At 41.3% G+C, this 22,903-nt stretch overlaps 1 protein-coding gene across 1 annotated transcript; it reads right to left on the bottom strand.

Moving 5' to 3' along the window:
• Positions 1-1,172: 1,172 nt before the first annotated feature.
• On the bottom strand, positions 1,173-15,527 carry svip (small VCP interacting protein). The gene is made up of 4 exons (XM_072592745.1): positions 15,356-15,527; positions 9,161-9,211; positions 7,099-7,215; positions 1,173-1,760 (listed from the first exon to the last, which is right to left on the bottom strand). Exons 1-4 carry the CDS (start codon positions 15,416-15,418, stop codon positions 1,746-1,748), a joined length of 246 nt encoding a protein of 81 aa, XP_072448846.1. The 5' UTR covers positions 15,419-15,527; the 3' UTR covers positions 1,173-1,745.
• Between the last annotated feature and the right edge of the window lie 7,376 nt (positions 15,528-22,903).

The raw sequence follows: 22,903 nt of genomic DNA, 5'->3' as shown, positions 1-22,903 counted from the left end.
TCACAACCACCTGATCCCATATGCCATGGGTGAAAAAAGTCACTACAAAAAGCTGTGTGCTATCACATTTCCTTAAAGGACCATCAGTACAGGTGCCCCAATAAAACAATAAACTTATTTATTGTGATCGTATGACTTCTCTGAGAATGCTTCATGTAAGGTTCAACAGCTATGCCACAACAGGTCAAGTTATTTTAAAATGGGGCTTTTCTATCATAGCCTGAGGTGCTTTGGGATCACTGGGCTTTGATTTGTCTCTTGCACCACTCTTGCATTTGCAGAATACAAGTGAAAGCTTCCGGACCATATGTAAAAGGTATGCATGGGAATATTAGAGAAAGCTTCACTGAAAGACAAAATTGTAAAGACACAAGTTTACCAACTAACCTTTTAACAAAATATTAAGCATTAATTATGGATATTTTGTTAATGCCAAGCATTCAGAGAAGCTTCAGGACATCTAAAGTTAAAATGTACACTTCATGCAGGTGGTAAAAACAGCAAGTTGCAAAGTTTATGTTCAGCTTTGTTTTCTAGTTCTCTTTTAGCTGGGATGAGAAGAAAATCAATTCAATGTTGGGCAAGGAAAAGTATAGTTTGCTAGAAAGTACGCTTTCCATTGGTACTGTGACCCAACAATAAGTATTATGCATGGACTGCATTATAATTCATAACAAAGAATACAAGAAAATATCCTGGCAATATTCGATTGAGGTCTTAACAAAAAAAAGGTAGTCTGTTTCATACAGGCGTATGCATCAGTTAAGTACCTAATCGGACAAAGTTGGCAATAAATTTAAGTTACCTTGGAATAGATTGTAAGCTATATGATTTTTACAATATAAAAGGAATGCAGTAAGAACCATCTATATTCTATCATCAACAGGGGCCATGCGAGTTAATGACAAACACTAAATTACTTGATGACAAAGACACAGGATTTGTTTCACTAAAGCAAGGAATATGAAATAGTTGTATATAACTAGCAAATTATAGTCAGTTAGGAACATGCAATCAATATGACAAAGAATTTCATTCATCCTAAAAATGTATTTTTTTCCTCCATGAATTGAGTACATATATTTAGAGGTAGTTGAATCTAGCAATCTGGTTCAGTTGAGTCAAATTTCAGCAACTAAAAGTTAATTCAATAAACTAAAACAAGTCCCAAAAAGGATGCTAAATATTTTAATAAACATAGCTATAGCATTAAAAGAAAGCATATTTTCACACATTTCCCCACACTATCTCCAAGGCACAAAGGTTTAGAAAATCAAGTGGTTATAAAATATAGAAAACCTTGCCTAGTAAAGCTGCAGCTGAATTATCTACAAAAATCCACAAAAGGTAGTTACACTGTTTTATAAATAATGATAATTTATAGAAAGTAAACATTTAGCAATACAATCTCCAGCTAAAATAAAAGCAAAACAAAGGATCCCTTGGGACAGCAACATCCAAGCCATGAGTAGTTTCCATTGTTGCTTAAAAGTGACTGGATTGGTTTAATGTTTTAAACATTGATGGACAGCTCTTTAAATTACTGGAAGAAACATTGTACACTTCTGTTGGAATACAGAAAGCCTTTGTACAGAACATTCAATGCGAAGGATGGCACATTTCTGGGTCTTTCTAACCAAACACCGAAAGCCACGCAGAGAACATTAACCTCTCAGTAACAAGGGCCAGCAAGGTCAACGCTATATTGGCAATAGTGAAGATCTTCCATCGGTTCTTCAGCTCCTTTAACCAACTTGCCACTGGAACAAAAATAAAACAGACAATTTACTGAATTCAGCAAAACAGATAACATTGTGGCTGCTTAACACCATATCAGAGTCTGTATTCCAATTCAGATCTCATTACGTTTTTGTATGCTCAAATACAAACTATTACAAGTATATTTTAAAAATGAGAAATAGTTAAATTTAATTCCTTACTTTCTGTAGTCAACACTACACTATCTAAAGCAAAGATAGGTAAGGTGGGCAAAAAAGAAGAAAGCTGATTAAGTAACAGGGAAGATTTACATTGGAAGCAGAAAGCTTAAGACACAATCACAAGGTCATTTGCTTAAAACCTGCTTAGAAACCAGATAAAACAAGGATTATTTATTTAGAAAGCTTGCTTTATCTTCTATTCAAGGAAGGAGGTAGGAGTCAAATCATCACAAATTGGGCTTGTGGAAAATGAAATTTCTGAAATTCTTTAAATCACAAGAAACAACAAATTCAGAGTGTACTTTCCTGTTACCAATCTCCTCAGTTTAGCAATAATGATGGAAAACTCATTGGGATTATTTCAAGTGAGGGAAACTCTGAATCACAGAATTGTTACGACAAAGAATGAGGCTACTTAGCCCATTGTGCCTGCACCAGCTCTTCAAATCAGCATCACTGGCCCTAGGGCCAATTTCCAGCATTTTCCTCCTTACACTTGCACATTATTTTACCCAAATAATCGGTCAATGCCCTCTTGAATGCCGCAACTGAACCTACCGTCACCATACTTCCAGGCAGAGCATTCCAGACCCTAACTACTTGCTATGTGAAAAAAAATCCTCACGTCACCTTTGCTTATTCTGCAAATCACTTGAAATCTATGCCCACTCCTTATTCCCTTTATAGCGAAAACAGTTTCTCCCGATCAATTCTATCCCACCCACTCAATTTTGATGTATCCGGTCTCCCCTCAACCTCCTGTTTTCATCCTTCCCATAATGTAGCACCCAGAAGTGGACACTCATAACTGCACAACAGAAGGAAATTTTGTTCACTATAGTTGTTAAATCTGGAGTGGGGTGAAACAGATAAAACCCTGCTCAACAATTTTAGAAAGAATGGGAATAAACAGAAACATCTGCTTCATTTCTACATATATAATGGGTATACAATGGTAGTTGTAAATAGGAGAAAAATGCCAAAATATTCAGTTTCACACCTATCATTTACACCTACTTTGTACCCAATTAATTCCTTCGCTATCATTAGCGTGTCTTTCATACTTTGTTCTGATCACCCTCACCATTTGTTCCACTCACTCTTCCTCCTGTTTTGCCAACACCATAAAACCATAATTTTCCAGTTCCCTTCAGTTCTGAAGAGTCATCTTCTAACTTGAAACACTAACTCTTTCTCTAAGCACAGGTGCTGACAAACTTGTTAAATTTCTAAAGCATTTTCAGCCCCCCCCCCCCCCCCCCAAACAGACAGTTATGGTTGAAATAAACCAGCAATTTAGTTTCTGATAGTCAGTACAGGATCATATAAGTATCCAAAATTTAAAGCACAAAAAAATTCAGAAATCTCAAGCTGTAATAGAAATTAGAGAGCATCCATAAATGTTTGAAGGTTCTTGCAGCACAGTGGCAGTGAGCCCACCTCCAAGCCAGGACACCCCAGTTCAAGACCCACCTGCTCCATAGGGGAGTAATTACTTCTCTGAACAAACTGGTGAGAAACTATTGCCACAGATAATGAATGCATGAAATAAATTTCCGGATGAAGAACTGACTAAGGTTAAATGAAATCTTAAGTGGGTAAATTACATTGAGAAGCAGAAGAATTAAGAACTTTGGCGATATAATGTGATGTTTTTTCAGTTGAGCAATCCTAATGGAGTGGGCATTTTTACAGTAAAAGATCAACACGTGGAAGCTGGGAATTCATAACAAGAACAAGGAAATGCTCATTATAGAATAATATTCTACTTAACTCTAGCTAGAGTGATCTCAATTAGTGGATAGCCTTGATACAATCTGCACTTTCATATTATGAACAACACTTCACATGATTCTCTTCTGCCTTCAGAGGGTCACACGTATGCTAAATACCATATCTCAAGTAGTTCAATCAATTGTCATCTTCTTTTGTTTAATCCAATGAAGATGACATTTGAATATTTTACTTGCAATATCTGTTGTGCCATAACTTGTCTGGAGTCTATGCCTCACATAATACTCAAAAAGTCTAAACAGCCTTTCCTCTCCAAAGTTCTTAATGCCCTCCATCTTTCCTTCGACTCCATGCTCAAATCTCTCCAGTGTTTGAATCCCCACATTACTGAAACCGCTCTAACAGTATTCTCCATGTCTGTTAGATGTTGTATTCAGTATTGCTCCTACTCTATGCAGCCTTCATTACAATTAATCATAATATCTTCCTCTGAAACCACCCCTCGACTATCCAGTTCAATTATATTATTCCTGTTTTGTTCTGCAGTTATACAACAGTGGCACAGTGATAGTGTCCCTACCTCCAGGCCAGGCAGCCCCAGTTCAAGTCTCACCTGCTCCAGAGGGGAGTAATTGCTTCTCTGAACAAACTGGTTAGAAAATACTGCCACAGATAATGAACTTGTGAAATAAATTTCCTAATGAAGAACTGACTAAGGTCAACTGAAATTTTAAGTGGATAAATAACATTGAGAAGCAGAAGAATCAAGAATTGTGGAGATATAATTGATGTTTCTCAGGGTTGGCTCTCTGCTGTTCCGTGAAGTGTCCTTTCAGAAAATCATAAAAAGACATGGGGTCAACTTACACACTGAGCTGATGATACCCAGCATAAGTGTGGTACTGCCCCAGTGTTGCCAGTGGGGCTTACATTCAGTTTTCTTCCATGTAGACACTGGAACACTGAAGACACTGAGTTTCCAGCCACTGTCACGTATTCCATAAATTCACCACCAATATCCGTCTCTGTCCCAGAAGACCTTATTAGAACAGAATTAAGCCATTCAGCCCATCAAGTCTGCTCTGCCATTTGATCATCCCAATAACTAGTTCAGGTGAACCAAGCCATTTGCAACTACCAATGCTATATTCAATCCAAAGTTAAAATCATAAAACCACATCCTTGCTGGTGAAGATACCCTTCACCCCAGTCACAACATTCCATCTAGCCCTCATTCATGCTATGATCACTAGACTCAAACATTTCCTGAGCATCCTTCTATTCTCCAATCTCCACAGACTTCAGTTCAACCAAAGTACTTCCCTACCCCACATGAAGACCTGTACACACACTGACATGTTTAGAGTGAAGTGAAACTTGAGTAAAACAAGTTAATGACGTTAGTTGAATTATCTGCTGTTGATGTTTCAAAGACAGATTCTTAACACTTTTGAAGAACTGTTCTAGTTGAAGTTATTTGCAGTCATTTCACAAAAACAATTAAATGAGTGCAAAGTGGTTATCTTCCACTGCATTCTTTTGGTTCCCCATTCTTCTTCCACCAGTAAACACTGCCTCATGTACTCTCCATTCTGTGTTCTTAGCCACTAATGTCTTCACAAAAACTCTGCTTTCACTGCCAAGAATACAGTTTCAACAATTAGTTAACCTTCTGAAACAAAGGCATACAAATGTTCCTGAATTCATACAATATTATTCCTCACAGTATTTCAGTACTTAAAAGGAGATTGTGAGAATTCCAATTTTGGTCTGTAAAGATAAATAAATTCCCTAAGGTTTGCGAAAGAGGGCAGGAAGAATCCTGTAAGGATGTAAGATATTTAAGTGTATTTCCTTCCTTTGGAAAAGCCCCTTTCATTTGAGGCCTTTCCTCAGTTAGATCCAGATCAGACTGTTCCTTTTCCCCTACTCCATGTTTAATAATTATTCACAGATTATGCAGTCAATTTTGCATCCCTACTTCTTGCTTCAATTTCAGTCAGCAGAAATGGATATATTCAGATGATTATTCTAATTACTTTTAGAAGAATGTAACATGTAATTAACTTTCCAAAAAAATTAATATGTAAAATGTGTGTGTCATTCACTCAAATTAAGCATCTGTCATACAATTACAGGCCTAGATTTTACAGAAACAGGGCATCTAATGGTGTCTGGTATTAATTAGACATGTTTAGGTTCCCAAATTCCTTGCTTTGCCAAACTGTGGCAAGTGTGAGCTGACAAGGGATACATGGCAGCCAATTGGTCCAATAAGTAAAGGAAAGACAGTGAAAAGAGCAAATTAGAATGGATGACTCTAATGTTAACAAGTGCAGAGACAGAGATAGCAGGAAGGACTGGATTGAGAGAAAAAGGGAGAGAGACAAAGATGAAGTTTTCTTGTAATACTTTTCAATGCAACGTTTTTCAAAATTAAAACATGAAGGAATGAGACTGCACATTTATCTAGGTAATTTTCAGTTTCTAGAGCTGGATTGCTAGTAATTAACACTTCTCTCAGTGTTAAACAGGTATTTAGACATGAAGTGACAACCTTCTGTAGTGAATTTAGTTTACATCAACTGCGAAAAAAAACTTCACACCATTTAATGCTGAGGCAGAGAACAAGATGTTGTTTTCATGAATAACATGACCTGACACTGACTTTCAATACTGGCATTTAATGGTACAACATATTCTTTACACAAATAACAATAGGCATTGTTGAAAAAAGATTTTTCCAAAGCCTTTTGGCTTGCGCTCAACAGGACAATTTATGACAGTAGAATGCTGATCAGTTGGCAAGTTGTCTCTTGACTGGAGGAGACTTTGCAGAAAGAATATTTATATACATGATGTCTGCTGCAATGTAATCAAATAAGTGACAGCCATTCTCTAGTCCATTTCCCAGAGAAATGTCCTGACCAATCAGTCAACATGCCTGGCTTAAAATTTTAACAAAGCTTGGCAGTTGACTGTCAGTCATCGTCTGGTGCATTCATAATTCCTCCACCCATATAAATCCACTTCTCAACCAATGAGCATTCCCCTCAAAAACTGCAAAAATGCAGTTTCCTTTTTACATTGCTATTTCTTGTGAAGTGCCCTAAATTGTGCAAGATGAAAATCTTTGGCAAAGTGTTTTATTTTGGCAATATTCAAACTCTCTATTTCAAAATGAATGAAAAAAACAATGAATGTATGCACCTCCCTGCTGTTGAGACAGCAAAACTTGGCTTAATAGGCTAGCCTTTGGGTAGTACAGATTTAAAACAAAGTTATCTTTTAAACCAGGCTTGCTTCCATTGTAAGAATTAAAACATATTCCTACCCTCGTCAGTTACCTAATGACTAACTGGTGAATTACAACACAGTGAGAGTGAGGTATACTTCACCGTACATAGCATTAATATTCTCTCACCCTGAGGCCACCACCGCCTCCTGCAGGTGTAGAATTCATCTGCTGCTTTTCCAAAGCCTCCTGCTTTTGCTTCTTTCGCTCCACCGATTCAGGATTCTTAATGCCTCGATGCACATTCTTTACAGGAAAAATGGGAGAAATGTTTCAAATTTCAAATACACCATTGAAGATGCCACTCAATTGCAAAACAAATCTCCAAAGAAAATGTCACTTTTGCAGAAGATAAACCCATATTGGTTGATTTGGTCGTCAAACATTTGTTTACTTTCAAAATGTCTTGAGAAACTTGTTGAGCAATGAAGAACCTCACTGTGTCATCAAGTCTTCATAAAAGTCAAAACCACCAATACGTTGTCAACTTCATTACTGTTTGGAAGAAGGCACAGAGTTGTTTGCAAAGTGTTGTAGAACAGAGGGACTTAGGGATTCAGGTAAATAGTTTGAAGTTTACGTCACATTTCGCCAGGGTGGTTAAAATGGTGTTTAGCACATTTGCCTTTGTGCCTCAGTCCTTTGAGTGTAGGAGTTCGGACGTCATGCTGAGGTTGTACAGGCCACTTACAGAGTACTGCATCCAGTTCTGGTTGCCCAATTATAGGTGGGATATTATTAAGCTGGAGAGGGCTGAGAAGAGATTTACCAGGATGCTGCTGGGTATGGAAAGTTTGAGTTATAAAGAAAGGCTGGATAGGCTGAGACCTTTTCCCCTGGAGCACATGGGGTTGAAAAGCAACCTGATCGAAGTTTATGAAATCATGAAGGGTATAGATGGGGTTAATGTTAGTTGTCTTTTCCCTAGCGTGGGGGATTTCAAGACTGGGGCCACATTTTTAAGGTGTGAGAAGAAAGATTTAAAAAGAACATGGGGACCAACTTCTTTTACATAGTGGGTGGTTCACATGTGGAATGATCTTCCTGAGGAAGTGATGGATATGGATACAATTACAATGTTCTTACTCAAATATCTTTTAAAAATAAATAGGCAACATTTGGAGGGATATCAGTCAGGAGCAGGCAGGTGGGACTAGTTCAGTTTGGGATCAGAAACAAATTGTGAGAAAAATTCAGGTCAGGCAGTATCTGTGGAGAAAAATCAGAGTTAACATTTCCAGTTGAGTGACACTCCCTAGGAATGGAGCTCTGGATTTCTTTCCGCAGATGCTGCAAGATCTGCTGAGTTTTTCCAGCAATTTCTGTTTTTGTTTCTGATTTACAGCATCTGCAGTTTTTTCCAGTTTTTACTGAGTTCAGGATTATGTTCGGCATGGACTGAAGGGTCTGTTTCCACTCTGTAAGACTCTGTAAGGATTGGGCCATATTGAAATATTGCACCAATGTGCAACGATGTAGTGCCTTGAACATGGAAAGCATCCTAAAAGCTCTTCACAGAGACATAACTGGATACAAATGGGCACGAAGCCAAACTCGTATCAGGAAAGTGAAATAATAACTTCAGAAAGCTGGGCTTTAAGAGGGAAGTATGTAGAGCTGGGTTTAGTGAATAAATTCCAGAGATAAATGATCAAGCACATGACTGTGAATGGTTTTACTTTGTTTAGTTATTGTTACAACAGAACTTAAACTGGACATTGAAACAAAACTCTAAAAATCATGTGAATGTTATGGCAATAATCAAAACTCGGTAATTTGGAAAGCGTAGCTCAGAAACAGTGGTCTATGTTGAAAAAACTTTCAAAGAGTTTTGGATACGCATCTTAAAAATAAGTTTAACAATGTTTTTCAGATGATTAAAACTGGAAGATGCAGAATACAATGAAACAAGTCAGGAAAGGTTGATTTTGGGTTGTCACAAATACAAATTTACCAATTAACTCAGACATATTCCCCCACATCTACAATTACTGCTGTCCTTCCTGTGCTCCAAACCACTAACAGATTTCAAGAAAACAAAACATTAATTAAAAAGAACAAAGAAGAAACCAAAGAACCATGGCCTCTGGAAATCCTAAACAAAAACAGAAATTCCTGGAGAAACTCAGTAGCCCGTCAGTATCTGTGGTGAGAAAGTGACCCTTCTTTCGGGTATTAATAACATTCTTACCTCCTTCTGCCTCTTCTCAGCAGCTTCTGCTAATTGTCGTCTTCTGGTTTCCTACACATTGATAAAAAGGAATTCAAAATTCAGCATCTTGTAGTCAAAAAATGTTCAACATTGTGAAGCTGTTTTTCATCATTCTGATTGCACTGATTTAAAATCAAATCACACTGAAAAACTAATCTTGGTTTATTCATGTTTTCCTAAAGATTTCAATAATGAAACCAAGTTGATATAGAAAATCTTTATTCAAGCTTGGCAATTCTACAACCCTCTGGGGGTAACTGAATTTGTGGCTCAGGAACTTTCAATTCCAGATTTACTAACAAATTCAAATAATACCAGTAGTCGTGATGGGATTTGAACCCACTTTCCCAGAGTATTCTGGATTACCAGTACGATGACATTATCAGAAACAAAAACAAAAGCTGCTGGAAAAGTTCAGAAGTTGCGGACTTCTGAGGAAGGATCACCAGACCCAAAATGTTAACTCTACTTTCTCTGCATAGATGCTGTCAAACCTGCTGAGCTTTCTCAGCAACTTCTGTTTTTGTTTCCAATTTACAGCATCCATAGTTCTTTCGGGTTTTACAATAACGTTATCACTTTGTTATTGTCTCAGATCCTAACAGGATGAGATAAGGTGAATGCCAAGAGCAAGTTTGGTCATTTGGGAGAAGACGGGAACTAGGGTGCAGTTTAAGAATGAAGACTGAAATGTGGAGAATTTTTTTTTTCTCTTGAAAAGGCAGCATCCATGGAGAGAAAGCAAGCTAATATTTAGAGTCTAGATGACTCCTCATGACAAACGCTGTCTCACCTGCTCTGATCTCCAGCACTTTTTGTTTTCAGAACAGATTCCAGCATCTGCAGTAATTTGCTCCTAATCTTTTTCTCTTAGAGGGACCTTAAAGTTTAGAATTCTTTTCCCCAGAGATCAGTGGAGGCTGGGTCACTGAATTTAGTGAAGGCAGAATGAGATAACTTTTTGATCAAGGAAGTCAAGGGTTGAGGGGTGCAGAGAGGAGACTATAATGAGACCAATCTTTATGTTGTTAATGGTGGAGCAGGACCAAAAAATGCAGGATGGTCTACTCCAGCTCCTAAATCCTATGTTCCTACAGTATATTCACAATCTACTGGTTTGCTTTTCTGCATAAACGAACAATTAATTTTTAAAATTCAAGGGTGAAAATGACAAAACGCCCCACGCTTTTTAAAACATTCATTTAGTCACCAGTCAACGTTCTCACAGCTGCACCCATTGTTTGTAGCCTCTTGCATTCAGTTGAGTCAGACTAAGTTTATTTTACTGAAATCTACAATTTCGTACACATTTTTGTCCATAACAAATACCTTCTTCTAATTCTCCTAGCATTATATATCTGTCCTAGTTTAACCTATAAATTTAGAAATGTATTTTTAATTCCAAAGTCTAAATTGTCAATATAAAATATGAATGTTAGTTTTATCTACTGTTTATCTCTGCAGAGTGTTCAATGAGATTGGTGAAGCGAGACTCTCCTTTGAAATCCACGTTGACTATTCAATTTTCCATTTTACAAATTAATTTCTATCATACCCTCAACTAGGAACACTTTTTTTGTAATGATGCTAACCTGACAGGTCTAATTTCTACCCCTTCTTAAATATAGGTGTAATGTTAGCTGGTAGTTCTCTGTCAGAAACTTTTCTCTGAAATAAATATCAGGCTACGTGTAATAATGGGTCTGCTATCCTTTCACTAATACTTTTAAAATGTGCACAAGTTACGCACCTGCACCATGAATCTTAGCCACTTTAATTAATTTATTTCCTACATCTGTTTATTTTAAGCACAGTTATACCTTTTCTGATATCTCAATGTCAAGCTGATCTGTCTCCTCGGCATTTCGAAGCAATTATTTAAGATTTCAGCCATTTAATTGTGATTTTATCCTGTCCACCCCTCAGATAGCTCCATTCCAATCTCAACTAGTTTTTATTTGTTTATAAGTGCAATATATTTTAGATATCCACCTTTGGTTCAAATATATTAGATCCACGCATTTTGAACTCTTGTAAATTACTGCTTCTATCTCTAATCACCCTTTCTCTCCAAAGTCCCTGAACATACCATAGCCTCTCCAATCCACTTCCATCTTTCCAGGAACTCCATGTATAAATCCTTCCACTCAGCATTCTGTTCCTGCCATAGCTCTTCGTAAAGCTACAAGTTGTATCCAAAGGGACAGCAACAAAGACAACCTTGCCCCTCTTTGACTTGTTTGCAGCTTCTGAACCAGTTGCCCACTCCATTCTCTGTTGTCCGCTGGGTGGGATTGTTCTAAGCTGGTGCATTCTCATTTATCATTATAGCCACACATGCAATGGCTTCTCTTCCTGCAATTGCATCATTACTTTGGGTCCCTTCCCAGCCCCACTAAGAATCTATTCCCCCTCCAACTTTTCATCTGTACACTGCCCATTGGGTACATGCTAGGTTTTGAATGTATGCTGACAACAGCCAGTTCCAACTCACCAGAACCTCTCTCAACCTCCAACTGTTGCTAAATGATCTCACTGCTTATTTGATATGTATGAACAGAAACATCCACCAATTAAAATTAGGGAAGACTGAAGCCTTTGTTCTGAGGCAGGGTTACCAGACCAGAAACGTTAACTCTCATTTCTCTGCATAGATGCTGCAACTCCTGCTGAGCTTTCCCAGCAATTCCTGTTTTTGATGCTATTTGGATAATTGCTTTTATTTATTTATGCTTTCAATTATTTTATCTGTTCCAGATTATTGCCCATACCAGAGCCAATAATAACAGGGGAGGGTGGCATTAAGATCCTCACATTGTGGATATATTGTATCGCCTTTCCCTAGGACAAAATAACATTGGGAGATTTCAACTATGTTCACCATTTAGCTCCCCAAAAGACCCCATGATTCTTCCTCTCCTGCCCTTCCACTAGCTTTCAGTTGTCTAAAACATGCAAACCTTTGTTCATAAAGCAGAAGCTCACATTATGGAAATGTAGTGCACATGCATAAATTACTGACTTGTATTAGTAACAAAGTTCAGGTTACATCATACAGTATGACAGTTCACAGCATGCATTTGTTAACTAAGTGCCCTGGCACCAAACAATTTAGTTAGACAAGGCATGGTCATGTGATGTGACAAATAGCTTGAAGAAATACATGGAGAACTATATTCAGTTAGTTACTTTTCCTATTCTAGCCTGAACTCAGGGCAAACATATTACATCATGTAAGTTTAATACCTAATATCACTGCTCCAAAAGTGAATTAGTTACTACAATTAAATCTTAGATCACATGATATATTAACTTTGCTTTGACAATTCATTCAAATCTCCCAAAACAGAATGCCAGGAGTACAGTATATACCACTTTGGCTGTTCTGCAGGAGTTGCAAGTTGCGCGCTGCACCTAAAATGTCAGTTTAAGCAGCTTAGATGAATTATGATTAGGCATTCTACAAAGCACACAACACAATTAGCAGAATGATACGTGTCACTTGTGAATGGGTAGTTAACCCTTGTAACACTGCCCTGCCAGCGTACTCCAAACTTCTTTCTCACTTTCCTTTCAAGATTCTCTATGTAGGATTCAAGGAGTAAGTAAAAGGAGTGAATGACAATTATGATTTTACTGAGCGTTAAATCACAAAACGAATTTGAGCAGCCAAGCAACAGAAGTGAATTGTTGAGACCTATAGAAAAAAAACAATTGACCTTACATTGGCATAAAACAATAGTATACTCAACTCTTGGTCGTTTTTTTGTTATTTAAAAAACATTCACCTAAATGGCATGAAACCAACTCATCAAATTACTGCATCATATGTTACAAACCATAAAAGGACATAAAGAATACAGTGCATTTTGCAAATAGAATCACAGAGTCAGAGCTGTACAGCACAGAATGTCGATCAGATATCCTGAATTATTCCTATTTGCCAGCATTTGGTCCATATCCCTCTAAACCCTTCCCATTCATGTACCCATCCAGATGCCTTTTAAATTATACCAGCCTCCACCAAAATCCTCTGGCAGCTCATTCTATACAATGTAAGAAAGTTGCCCTGAGGTACTTCGAAATCTTTCTCTCTTACCTTAAACCTATGCCCTCTTCTCGACTCCCCTACCCTGGGAAAAAGACCTTGGCTATTCACTCTATCCACGCCTTTCATGATTTTACAAACCTCTGTAAAGTCACCACTCCATTTCTGATATTCCGGGAAAATAGCCCCAGGCTATTAACCTTCGCCCGATAGCTCAAATCCTCCAAACCCGATAACAATGTAAATGTTTTCTAAACCCTTTCAAGTTTAACAACATCTTTCCTACAGCAGGGAGACTGGAAGTGAGTGCAGTATTCAAAAAGTGTCCTAATCAATGACCTGTTCAGCTGCAACATTACACCCCAACTCCTATACTCACTGCACTGACCATTAAGGACAAAAGGTACCAAATGCCTAATCTGAAATTTTAAAAAAAAACAGAAAATGCTGGAAATATACAGCAGGTAAGAGAATGCCTGAAGAGAAAGAGAGTTCACATTACCAGAACAATTCTGACTAAAGGCCACCAACCTGAACCACTGATGCGGCGACTGACCTGCTTTTTAAAAAAAAATCACTGCTGCAACATGCATTTTACAATAACATTGCCATGTTTGATATGTTACAACAGAAGTCACCAAAAACATATACATTTGCTGCAGTGGGGGAAAAACAACTATGTTTCCATATTGTCAAAATGATTCAAATTATTTGAAGCCATTCCAAAAGAGCAACACATGAGGCAGCTTCGAACCTGAAAGCTAACAAACGTCAGCACAAAGCCTTCGGAATAAACCTGCAGAACAGGATCAGGAAGTTTGCAGTGTCGAGGTCAATATTAAGTTAAATATAATCTAAAATTTTTAAAACTCCAAACCAAACCAACAGACACAAAGTTAAATCAATAGATAAATAAAATCAAAATAAACATAAAATAAACAGTAAAACATAAATTGCTGCAGCAATGGTAATATCAGCATGATTATTCCATACTGAATGTGTTTTCCTGAGGAATGCTTTTGGGAGTGTATGTTTTGTTATTAACATTGTTTGTGTTCAGACAACACTCAGTGCAAAGCCTTTGACTCAGTGCAAGACCTGGAGCCAATTAACAGCTCTGCCATACTACACTCCTGGGTACCCCCACGACCCTTCATCTCACCCTCCAACCCAAACCACACCCCTCCCCAATCTCCCCACAACTCAACCGGAAACCACACCTCTAACGCCACATCCCTCCCTCCCCATCCACATTCCTCCTTCTCCTCAACCCCTTCCCATGCCTTAACACTCTCTCACCACACCCACCCACTCAATGCTCACTTCCCCCACACCCCTCGACACCCCCCTCACTTCCCCACCCCACCCTCTCAACCCTCCCGCACTCCCCCCGTCCCCTCGATCCTCCCTCACTCCCCCGCCCCCTCCTTCACTCCCCCGTCCCCCTCGACCCTCCTTCACTCCCCCCGTCCCCCTCGACCCTCCTTCACTCGCCCCGTCCCCCTCGACCCTCCTTCACTCGCCCCGTCCCCCTCGACCCTCCCTCACTCCCCCCGTCCCCCTCGACCCTCCTTCACTCCCCCGTCCCCCTCGACCCTCCTCACTCCCCCGCCCCCTCCTCACTCCCCCACCCCCTCCTTCACTCCCCCGCCCCCTCGACCCTCCCTCACTCCCCCACCCCCTCCTTCACTCCCCCGCCCCCTCGACCCTCCCTCACTCCCCCACCCCCTCCTTCACTCCCCCGCCCCCTCGACCCTCCCTCACTCCCCCACCCCCTCCTTCACTCCCCCGCCCCCTCGACCCTCCTTCACTCCCCCGCCCCCTCCCTCACTCCCCCACCCCCTCCTTCACTCCCCCACCCCCTCCTTCACTCCCCCGCCCCCTCGACCCTCCCTCACTCCCCGCCCCCTCCCTCACTCCCCCGCCCCCTCGACCCTCCCTCCCTCCCCCGCCCCCTCCCTCACTCCCCCGCCCCCTCCCTCACTCCCCCGTCCCCTCCCTCACTCCCCCGTCCCCTCCCTCACTCCCCCGTCCCCCCCGCCCCCTCCCTCACTCCCCCCGTCCCCCCCGTCCCCCCCGTCCCCCCCGCCCCCTTCCTCACTCCCCCCTCGGGTGCAGCCTCTCACCGGGTCGGGTGTCTCCACCACATCCTGGGCCGCCCCTCCCAGACACGGCAGGCACAACCCCATCGCCGGAGCCGGAGCCTCACACGGAGCAGGCGCTGGGCTCGAGGCGGGGGGAGGGTGATCCCGATCCGGGTCCGACTCTCAATCCGCATCTGGTACCTTCCCCGCCCCACCCCCTGACGCCGTGCGTCCACCCGCCATGGCAACCAGTCCCGCCGGCCCACGGACTACAATTGACAAGGAGGCGGCTGAGGAGGCAAGAGTGTCCCAATGTTGCAAAAGCTGCACGCTCCTCAGATTGCACCTCCTCAGGGAGCCCAGCGCAACACCACCTTAAAAAAAACTGACCAGGCAAACCACTTACAAGGCGAAAGTGGGCACTGCAGATGCTGGAGATCAGAGTCAAGATTAGAGTGGTGCTGGAAAAGCACAGCAGGTTAGGCAGCATCCGAGGAGCAAGAAAATCGACGTTTCGGGCAAAAGCCCTTCATCAGGAATGAAGTCAAATGAACAGATAAAGGGACGAAAACAGAAATTACTGGAAAGGCTCAGCAGGTCTGGCAGCATTTGTGGAGAGAAATCAGAGTTAATGTTTCGGTGGCTCAGTGGTTAGCACTGCTACCTCATAGCACGAGGGTCCCAGGTTCAATCTCAGCTTCGGGCAGCTGTCTGTGTGGAGTTTGAATGTTCTCCCTGTGTCTGCATGGGCTTCCTCTCAGTGCTCCAGTTTTCTCACACAATCCACTGATGTGCACGTCAGGTGAACTGGCCATGCTAAATTGCCCGTAGTGTTATGTGCATTAGTCAGAGGGAAATGGGATGGGTGGGTTGCTCTTCGGAGGGTCGGTGTGCACTTGTTGGGCCAAAGGGCCTGTTTCCACACAGTAGGGGAAAGAAGTTTCGGGTTCAGTGACCCTGCCTCAGAACTTCTCTCCAGAGATGCTGTCACCCTTTCCAACAATTTCTGTTTCTGTTTCAGCTGACTGAGGAAGAAACATTCCAGACCACGCTGGCACTCAGAGAACTGCCGGAGACCTGTGACCTGCTCAGTACCGGATAGGAGAGGACCTGGTGATATTAATGACTTAATCCAGATGCACAGGGAGGAACAGGGTATGGAAGACACAATGGCCTTCTTTGCCCAAAGCGGCAGCAGCACAATGAATATGCATCCATGGGCAAGTTAGGTGTTGCCATGGAGAGCCAGGTCCAGCCCCCTCAGTATCTGCTGGAGGTGCATATGCACCTTCACTCCATTGACACAGCTATTGATTCTCAAGACTGAAAGCATGGTGACAGTGACCCATCCTCACAAGGAAATAAGGCAGCACCAAGACACACTAATTGAAGGAGGAACCACACTCAGGCCCCTTACAGGTTTCCACTCTGAAGGAGATTGTTCGTTCTACCTCCACCCTGCATCACCACCACCCCCAAAACTCCCCCAACTCTGAGAAGCTCAAGCTGAGGTGGATGGACTTCTCTCTGGCAAGGAGACTCTCGACATGTCTGGGATGTTAAGGCCTGAGCACTCTCAAGAGTCCCCTGACCCAATGTCCAGGGACAACATGCTCCCCCTGGCTGCAGAACCAGGGAGTACACACAAACAGAACTGATTGAAGGCATTTTAGTGCTATGGGTGACAATGGCTTGTAAATAATTGTGACCATTCAGATAAATCTATGTGCTATAAATCTATGTAAATTGATATCTGTCTATAAGTCTGTGTAAGCTATAGATAGGCTGGTCGTCTCTCTGTGTAGGCCCAAAACACATTATTGCATAATGTACCACTTCATTGGCACATAGAATGTTGCTTGGAGACAGGTCTCACTGGGAGTCATACATGGAAGCCAGAGAAGCCAGAGAAGATATAAGATTGGCTCAGGCTAACATCTTGACCCTCTTCATGTAACTTCCCTGTTGGTTCATGGCCTCACTAGCTGTCAATGACTTGTCCAGCACTGTCTGGGGCAGGGAGGTGCAGCACAAAGAAAGGGGGGGCAATGCTATAGGATGGCCAGACAATAGGGACCCTGCAGGTTTGTGTCATGTACAGTACGTGGCTCTGCATGCAATCATCTTTCACTTGAAGACTTAGATGAATGAATCCTGCAGACCCTCCCGCACACATTGAGTCACTCACCCTGCTCTTTCTGAGTGTGGTCACAGTTATTTTCTTCCCTATTGTGCACCTTCAATTCCCAACACAATAGAAGGTGACAATGATCACTTCTGTACCAGCTTCCAGTCTTCGCCTGGATATGTTGGTGAGACCCCGAACACTGACATCCCCTTCTTAATAGCCCACACCTTAAACCTCACAACCTTCCCAAATCAGAGCTCTGATGAAGAGTTATATAGACTTGAAAAGTTAGGTTGCTCTCTCTCTATGGATGCTGTCTGATCTGCTGTGATTTCCACCAGTTTTGTTTTTAGGATACTTAAGGTACTTGACAGGATAAATGCTAAGAAGATGTCTCTCCTTGTGGGAGAGTGTAGGACCAGAGGGCATAGTCTCAGAATAAAGGGGCATCAATTTAAGGCTGACATGAGGGTGAATTTCTTCTCTCATAGGGTTGTGAATCTCTGGAACTTCTTGTCCCTGAGAATCCTAGTGTATATTTAAGGCTGAGATAGATTCTTGATCAACAGGGGAATTATGAGTTATGAGGAAAGGGCAGGAAAGTGCACATGAGGAATATAATCCTGCTGAATGGTGGAACAGCCTTCTCCTGTTTCTATTTCTTATGATCTCTGAACTAATATATATTAGATTTCCTACAGTGTGGAAACAGGCCGTTTAGCCCAATAAGTCCACACCAACCCTCTGAGGAGTATCCTACCCAGATTCATTTCCCCCTGACTAATGCACCTAACACAGTGGTGCATTTTAGCATGGCCAATCCACCTGACCTGTACCTGACCTGGGCATCACGGTGGCACAGTGGTTAGCACTGCTGCCTCACAGCATCAGAGACCCAGGTTCAATTCCTGCCTCAGATGACTGACTGTGTGGAGTTTGCACATTCTCCCCATGTCTGCGTGGGTTTCCTCCGGGTGCTCTGGTTTCCTCCCACAGTCCAAAAATGTGCAGGTTAGGTGAATTGGCCATGCTAAATTGCCAGTAGTGTTAGGTGTAGGGGAATGGGTCTCGGTGGGTTGCGCTTCGGCGGATTGGTGTGGACTTGTTGGGCCGAAGGGCCTGTTTCCACACTGTAAGTAATCTAATCTAATGTTTTTGGATTGTGAGAGGAAACTGGAGCACCAGGAGGAAACACACGCCGACACAGGGAGAATGTGCAATCTCCACACGGACAGTCACACAAGAATGGAATCAAATCCAGGTCCCTGGCACCGTGAGGCTGCAGCACTAACCGCTGAGTCACCGTGCCACCCTTATATATGTGCATATATATACAATGTATAATCTAAATTATCAATATCATTACTTTTATTCATCGAATCCCGTACACTTTCATATCCCAGCTTCCAATGCTGATGTTAACTAACACACTTATTTTGAAATGCTTCAAGATTTGATATTATACAGTTTTACAATAATCGCTTCTGACTAACATTCCATTGACTGGCGATTCACTTCAGCAAGATTTGTTAATTACCATGCTGATGTTTCTTGGCTCGCAAAGTGTTGCCTGAGTCTATTAATATTCCTAACTTTCATTTAGCTTTATCATTAGTACTTAAGTAATGTTCATAAACAATATATGTAGGGCGGCATGGTGGCACAGTGGTTAGCACTGCTGCCTCACAGCACCAGAGACCCGGGTTCAATTCCCGCCTCAGACGACTGACTGTGTGGAGTTTTCACGTTCTCCCCGTGTCTGCGTGGGTTTCCTCTGGGTGCTCCGGTTTCCTCCCACAGCCCAAAGATGTGCAGGTCAGGTGAACTGGCCATGCTAAATTGCCCGTAGTGTTAGGTTAGGGGTATGGGTGGGTTGCGCTTCGGCGGGGCGGTGTGGACTTGTTGGGCCGAAGGGCCTGTTTCCACACTGTAAGTAATCTAATCTAGTTCATTTTTCTTTTAAGATGCACCCTGAAGCAGCCACATCTCTGCCTGTAGAGTTGCTCAGCATTTGTCTCCTTTCATTCAGAGGTCATCGCCAAATCAGCAGCTGTTAAAATACTCCTTTCCATTGTATAATAACAAGCCTGTGTATGAGCTGGTTTTCAATGCTATCCGTACTTTCAGGAGCTGCCCTTTCTCTCATTATTGCTGCAAACAAGTTCCATCTCATTTTTAACTATTCCCGTGAAGTAACAATGGTTAGTTGATGTATTTTGAGAGAGAGAGAAATCCACCTAGGTCTTTTCCTTGAGGTGCGTTTGGTTTCTGCTGAATGGTGTTTTGAGATTTTTTAACAATACTCCCAACGTTTTTCCCTCTTGATTGACCCACAAGTATAAACTTATGTGTTTGTTTTTTTCCCTTTCATGTCCCACTGCGGAGGAGAAATTTGTCTTCATCATGGATCATTTTCAGGTGTTGAATACTCTTTGAGGGGATTGATTTTGAGTTGCAATATCCCATGTCAAATCGCTGCTGGAAATCAATTTGGCAGCCAACCTCACTAAGTATACTAATGAGGACAACGTATGATTTCTGGTAAAATTTCAGTTTTTTCACTTTACATGTAACTTTAAAGCCTTTACAGCGAGTGAAAGCATGCTTACTTCATGTAAAACACAAACAGAAATTGCTGGAGAAACCCAGCAGGTCAGGCAGCATCTATAGAGGGAAAACAGTTAACATTTCGAATTCGGTAACCTTTCCTTTGAATTTTCTGTTTTTTGTTTCTGATTTCCAGCATTTGCAGTTCTTCATTTTATCTTAGTACTTACTTCAATTGACTTCAACACATTCTGATTGACCGACAATTTTTGAGTATACCATAATTTTAATGGATAACAGCTTCTATTTCTCTCATCATGCAAAATAATAATCAGAAATATGAATGATACAAACTCCACTTCAGATGTGCATTGTTATAGCCAAGTGGGGAGGGGTGATTTGATAACCTCTTTTCAAACTCCTCTTGGTCGACAGCAACAAATTTCTGTTTGAGCACGCAGCTATGAGACCTCAGAACAATCTAACTACTCTCTGTTTCCTACCTGTTAACCTGTATTTCTCCATCCATGTTTCTCCCAATCCAATGCGCTTTGTGTTCATTCACTGATGTTCATAATGGAGCTTTATCAAGTATCTGTGAAATTCTTAATGCACGACACCACCTGTTTACCTCCTTATCAACTTTGCTTGTAACATCCTTAAAAAACTATCAGGTTTGCCTATCAAGACATCCCCTTCATAAATCCATGTTAACTCTGTCCAATCAGCAATTATTTTCTAAATATCCAGTAATCGTATCATTTGTTATATATTCTAGTATTTTCCATATTACTGATAGGTCTGTAATTCCTTGTTTTCTCTCTCACACTTCTATTAAACAGTGTGTTTCCATTTATCACCTTCCCACCTTGGGGTGGCACGGTGGCTCAGTGGGTAGCCCTGCTACCTCCCAGCACCAAGGTTCCCAGGTTCAATTCCAGCCTTGGGCGACTGTCTGTGTGGAGTTTGCACATTCTCCCTGTGTCTGCGTGGGTTTCCTCCCAAAGATGTGCAGGTCAGGTGAATTGGCCATGCTAAATTGCCATAGTGTTAGCTGCATTAGCCAGAGGGAAATGGGTCTGGGTGGTTTGCTCTTCGGAGGATTGGTATGGTCTTGTTTGGCCGAAGGGCCTGTGGTCACTCTGTAGGGGATCTAATCTAATCTGTAGGCACCACTGCAGAATTTTGAAAGATGATCACCAATGCATCCATTCTCTCTGTAGCCATCTCTTTTAGCACTCTCAGGTTTGTTATGATCCCAGCTGATGGTAATATTGGACAAGTTGGATCCCAGAATGAAATCTGCCTTGATATGACATGTGTTCGCTGTTTGCAGTTGGTTCTCATGGTGGTTAGTCACTGAAACATGCTTACATGATGTTTCAAATTTTAGAAAGTAAAGCAATTTATACTAAAAGCAAAACGTGCCTGAGAAACTCAGCAGGAGTAGCAGTATTTGGAGAGGGAAATAAAATTAATGTTGCAAGTCTGATATGACACTTTTTCAGAATACACCACAGTACTTTGCTTTTATTAAGTTTGTTTTTCAAACACTTGGAAAGTTCTCAACACAAACAGCACACAGAAATTTCAACCTGTTTCCCAAGATTATCCTTTTCACAAATACTCATGAGAGGACTTCAAATCAGAAGGGAGAATTAAAGAGTTGAGATGTGAAATTTCTCACATTTCTTCGATATGAAAGTTACCACTCCTATCTCAACTTAATATTTCTTATTTCACTAATGTCCCAGTTTCTTTCCCTTGGACTTCTGAGACAGTTTTATGTTTTGTTCCTGAGTTTGCTGAGTGAAATTTCCTTAATTCTGATGGCTTATGTGTTCATTTCAACAAGTAAAAAGCTTCTATGCAATCTCTCCTGGGTTGGAAGCTTCACATACTCGGGCAATTGGATCCCCGAGACTGAAGGCTTGATTGTTCTATTAAGAGAAGACTTGTTCTCTCTTCTGATTTTAACTCCTGATTCTTGTGAACTGAAACCAAATGTGAAATTATTGTTCTCTCATATGTTGTAAACACAACAGTATAAGTAATCTATCCATTAACATCACAGGTATCCTATCAGGCACTTGACAGAAGTCACATGTTATGTTGGAAATTATGCATTTCGGTCACTGTTCCAAATGACTATCTGACCCTTTAATAACGTTACCATGACGTAACTGATCAAAATCCATTTGCTTCTATTTTAAAATTTAAATGATCACATTATATCCCTATTATGACATGTGAAGGTCTACAGGTCGCAGGGATACTTTAATTCATTCATAGGATTTGGGCATCACTGGCTATTCCTGTATTTATTGCCTTGTCCAAAAGGCAATGATGAGCCAACAGCATTGTTGTGTGTCTGGTGTCACTAGTAGGCTTGTGGGGAACCCAGACATTAATTGTTAACATTTCTATGGGTATGTGAACCATAACAAAGAAGATTGAAGAAGGCAGAGTGATGTTGTCTATGTGGACTTTAATGAGGCATTCAGTAAGATTGTACATGGTAGACTGGTTAGCAGCATGAGATCACATGGAATTCAGGGAGAGCTAGCCAACTGGATACTAAATTGGATCGAAGGTAGGAGACAGACGGTGGTTGTGGAGGGAACTAAGAGAGTGAGATTTGAGAAAGATGCTTCTCTGTGATTTGGACAAGCTGAGTGAATGGACAAGTGCATGGCAGACGCAGTATAATGTGGATGGATGTGAGTTTATCTGTTCTGGGAACAAAAGCAGAAAGGCGGATCAACACCTGAATAGCTACAAATTGAGAGAGGGGGATGTTCAGCAAGACGTGGGTGTTCTTGTACATCATTCGCTCAAGGTAAACATGCCTGTACAAGTCAACATGTTATTTGCCTTCATAGTGAAAGGATTGAGTACAGGAACAAGAGGTCTTG

Source organism: Chiloscyllium punctatum, chromosome 22 (genome assembly GCF_047496795.1).
Source record: "Chiloscyllium punctatum isolate Juve2018m chromosome 22, sChiPun1.3, whole genome shotgun sequence".
Classification (NCBI taxonomy): Eukaryota; Metazoa; Chordata; class Chondrichthyes; order Orectolobiformes; family Hemiscylliidae; genus Chiloscyllium; species Chiloscyllium punctatum.
This window is presented reverse-complemented; position numbering and strand designations above follow the sequence as displayed.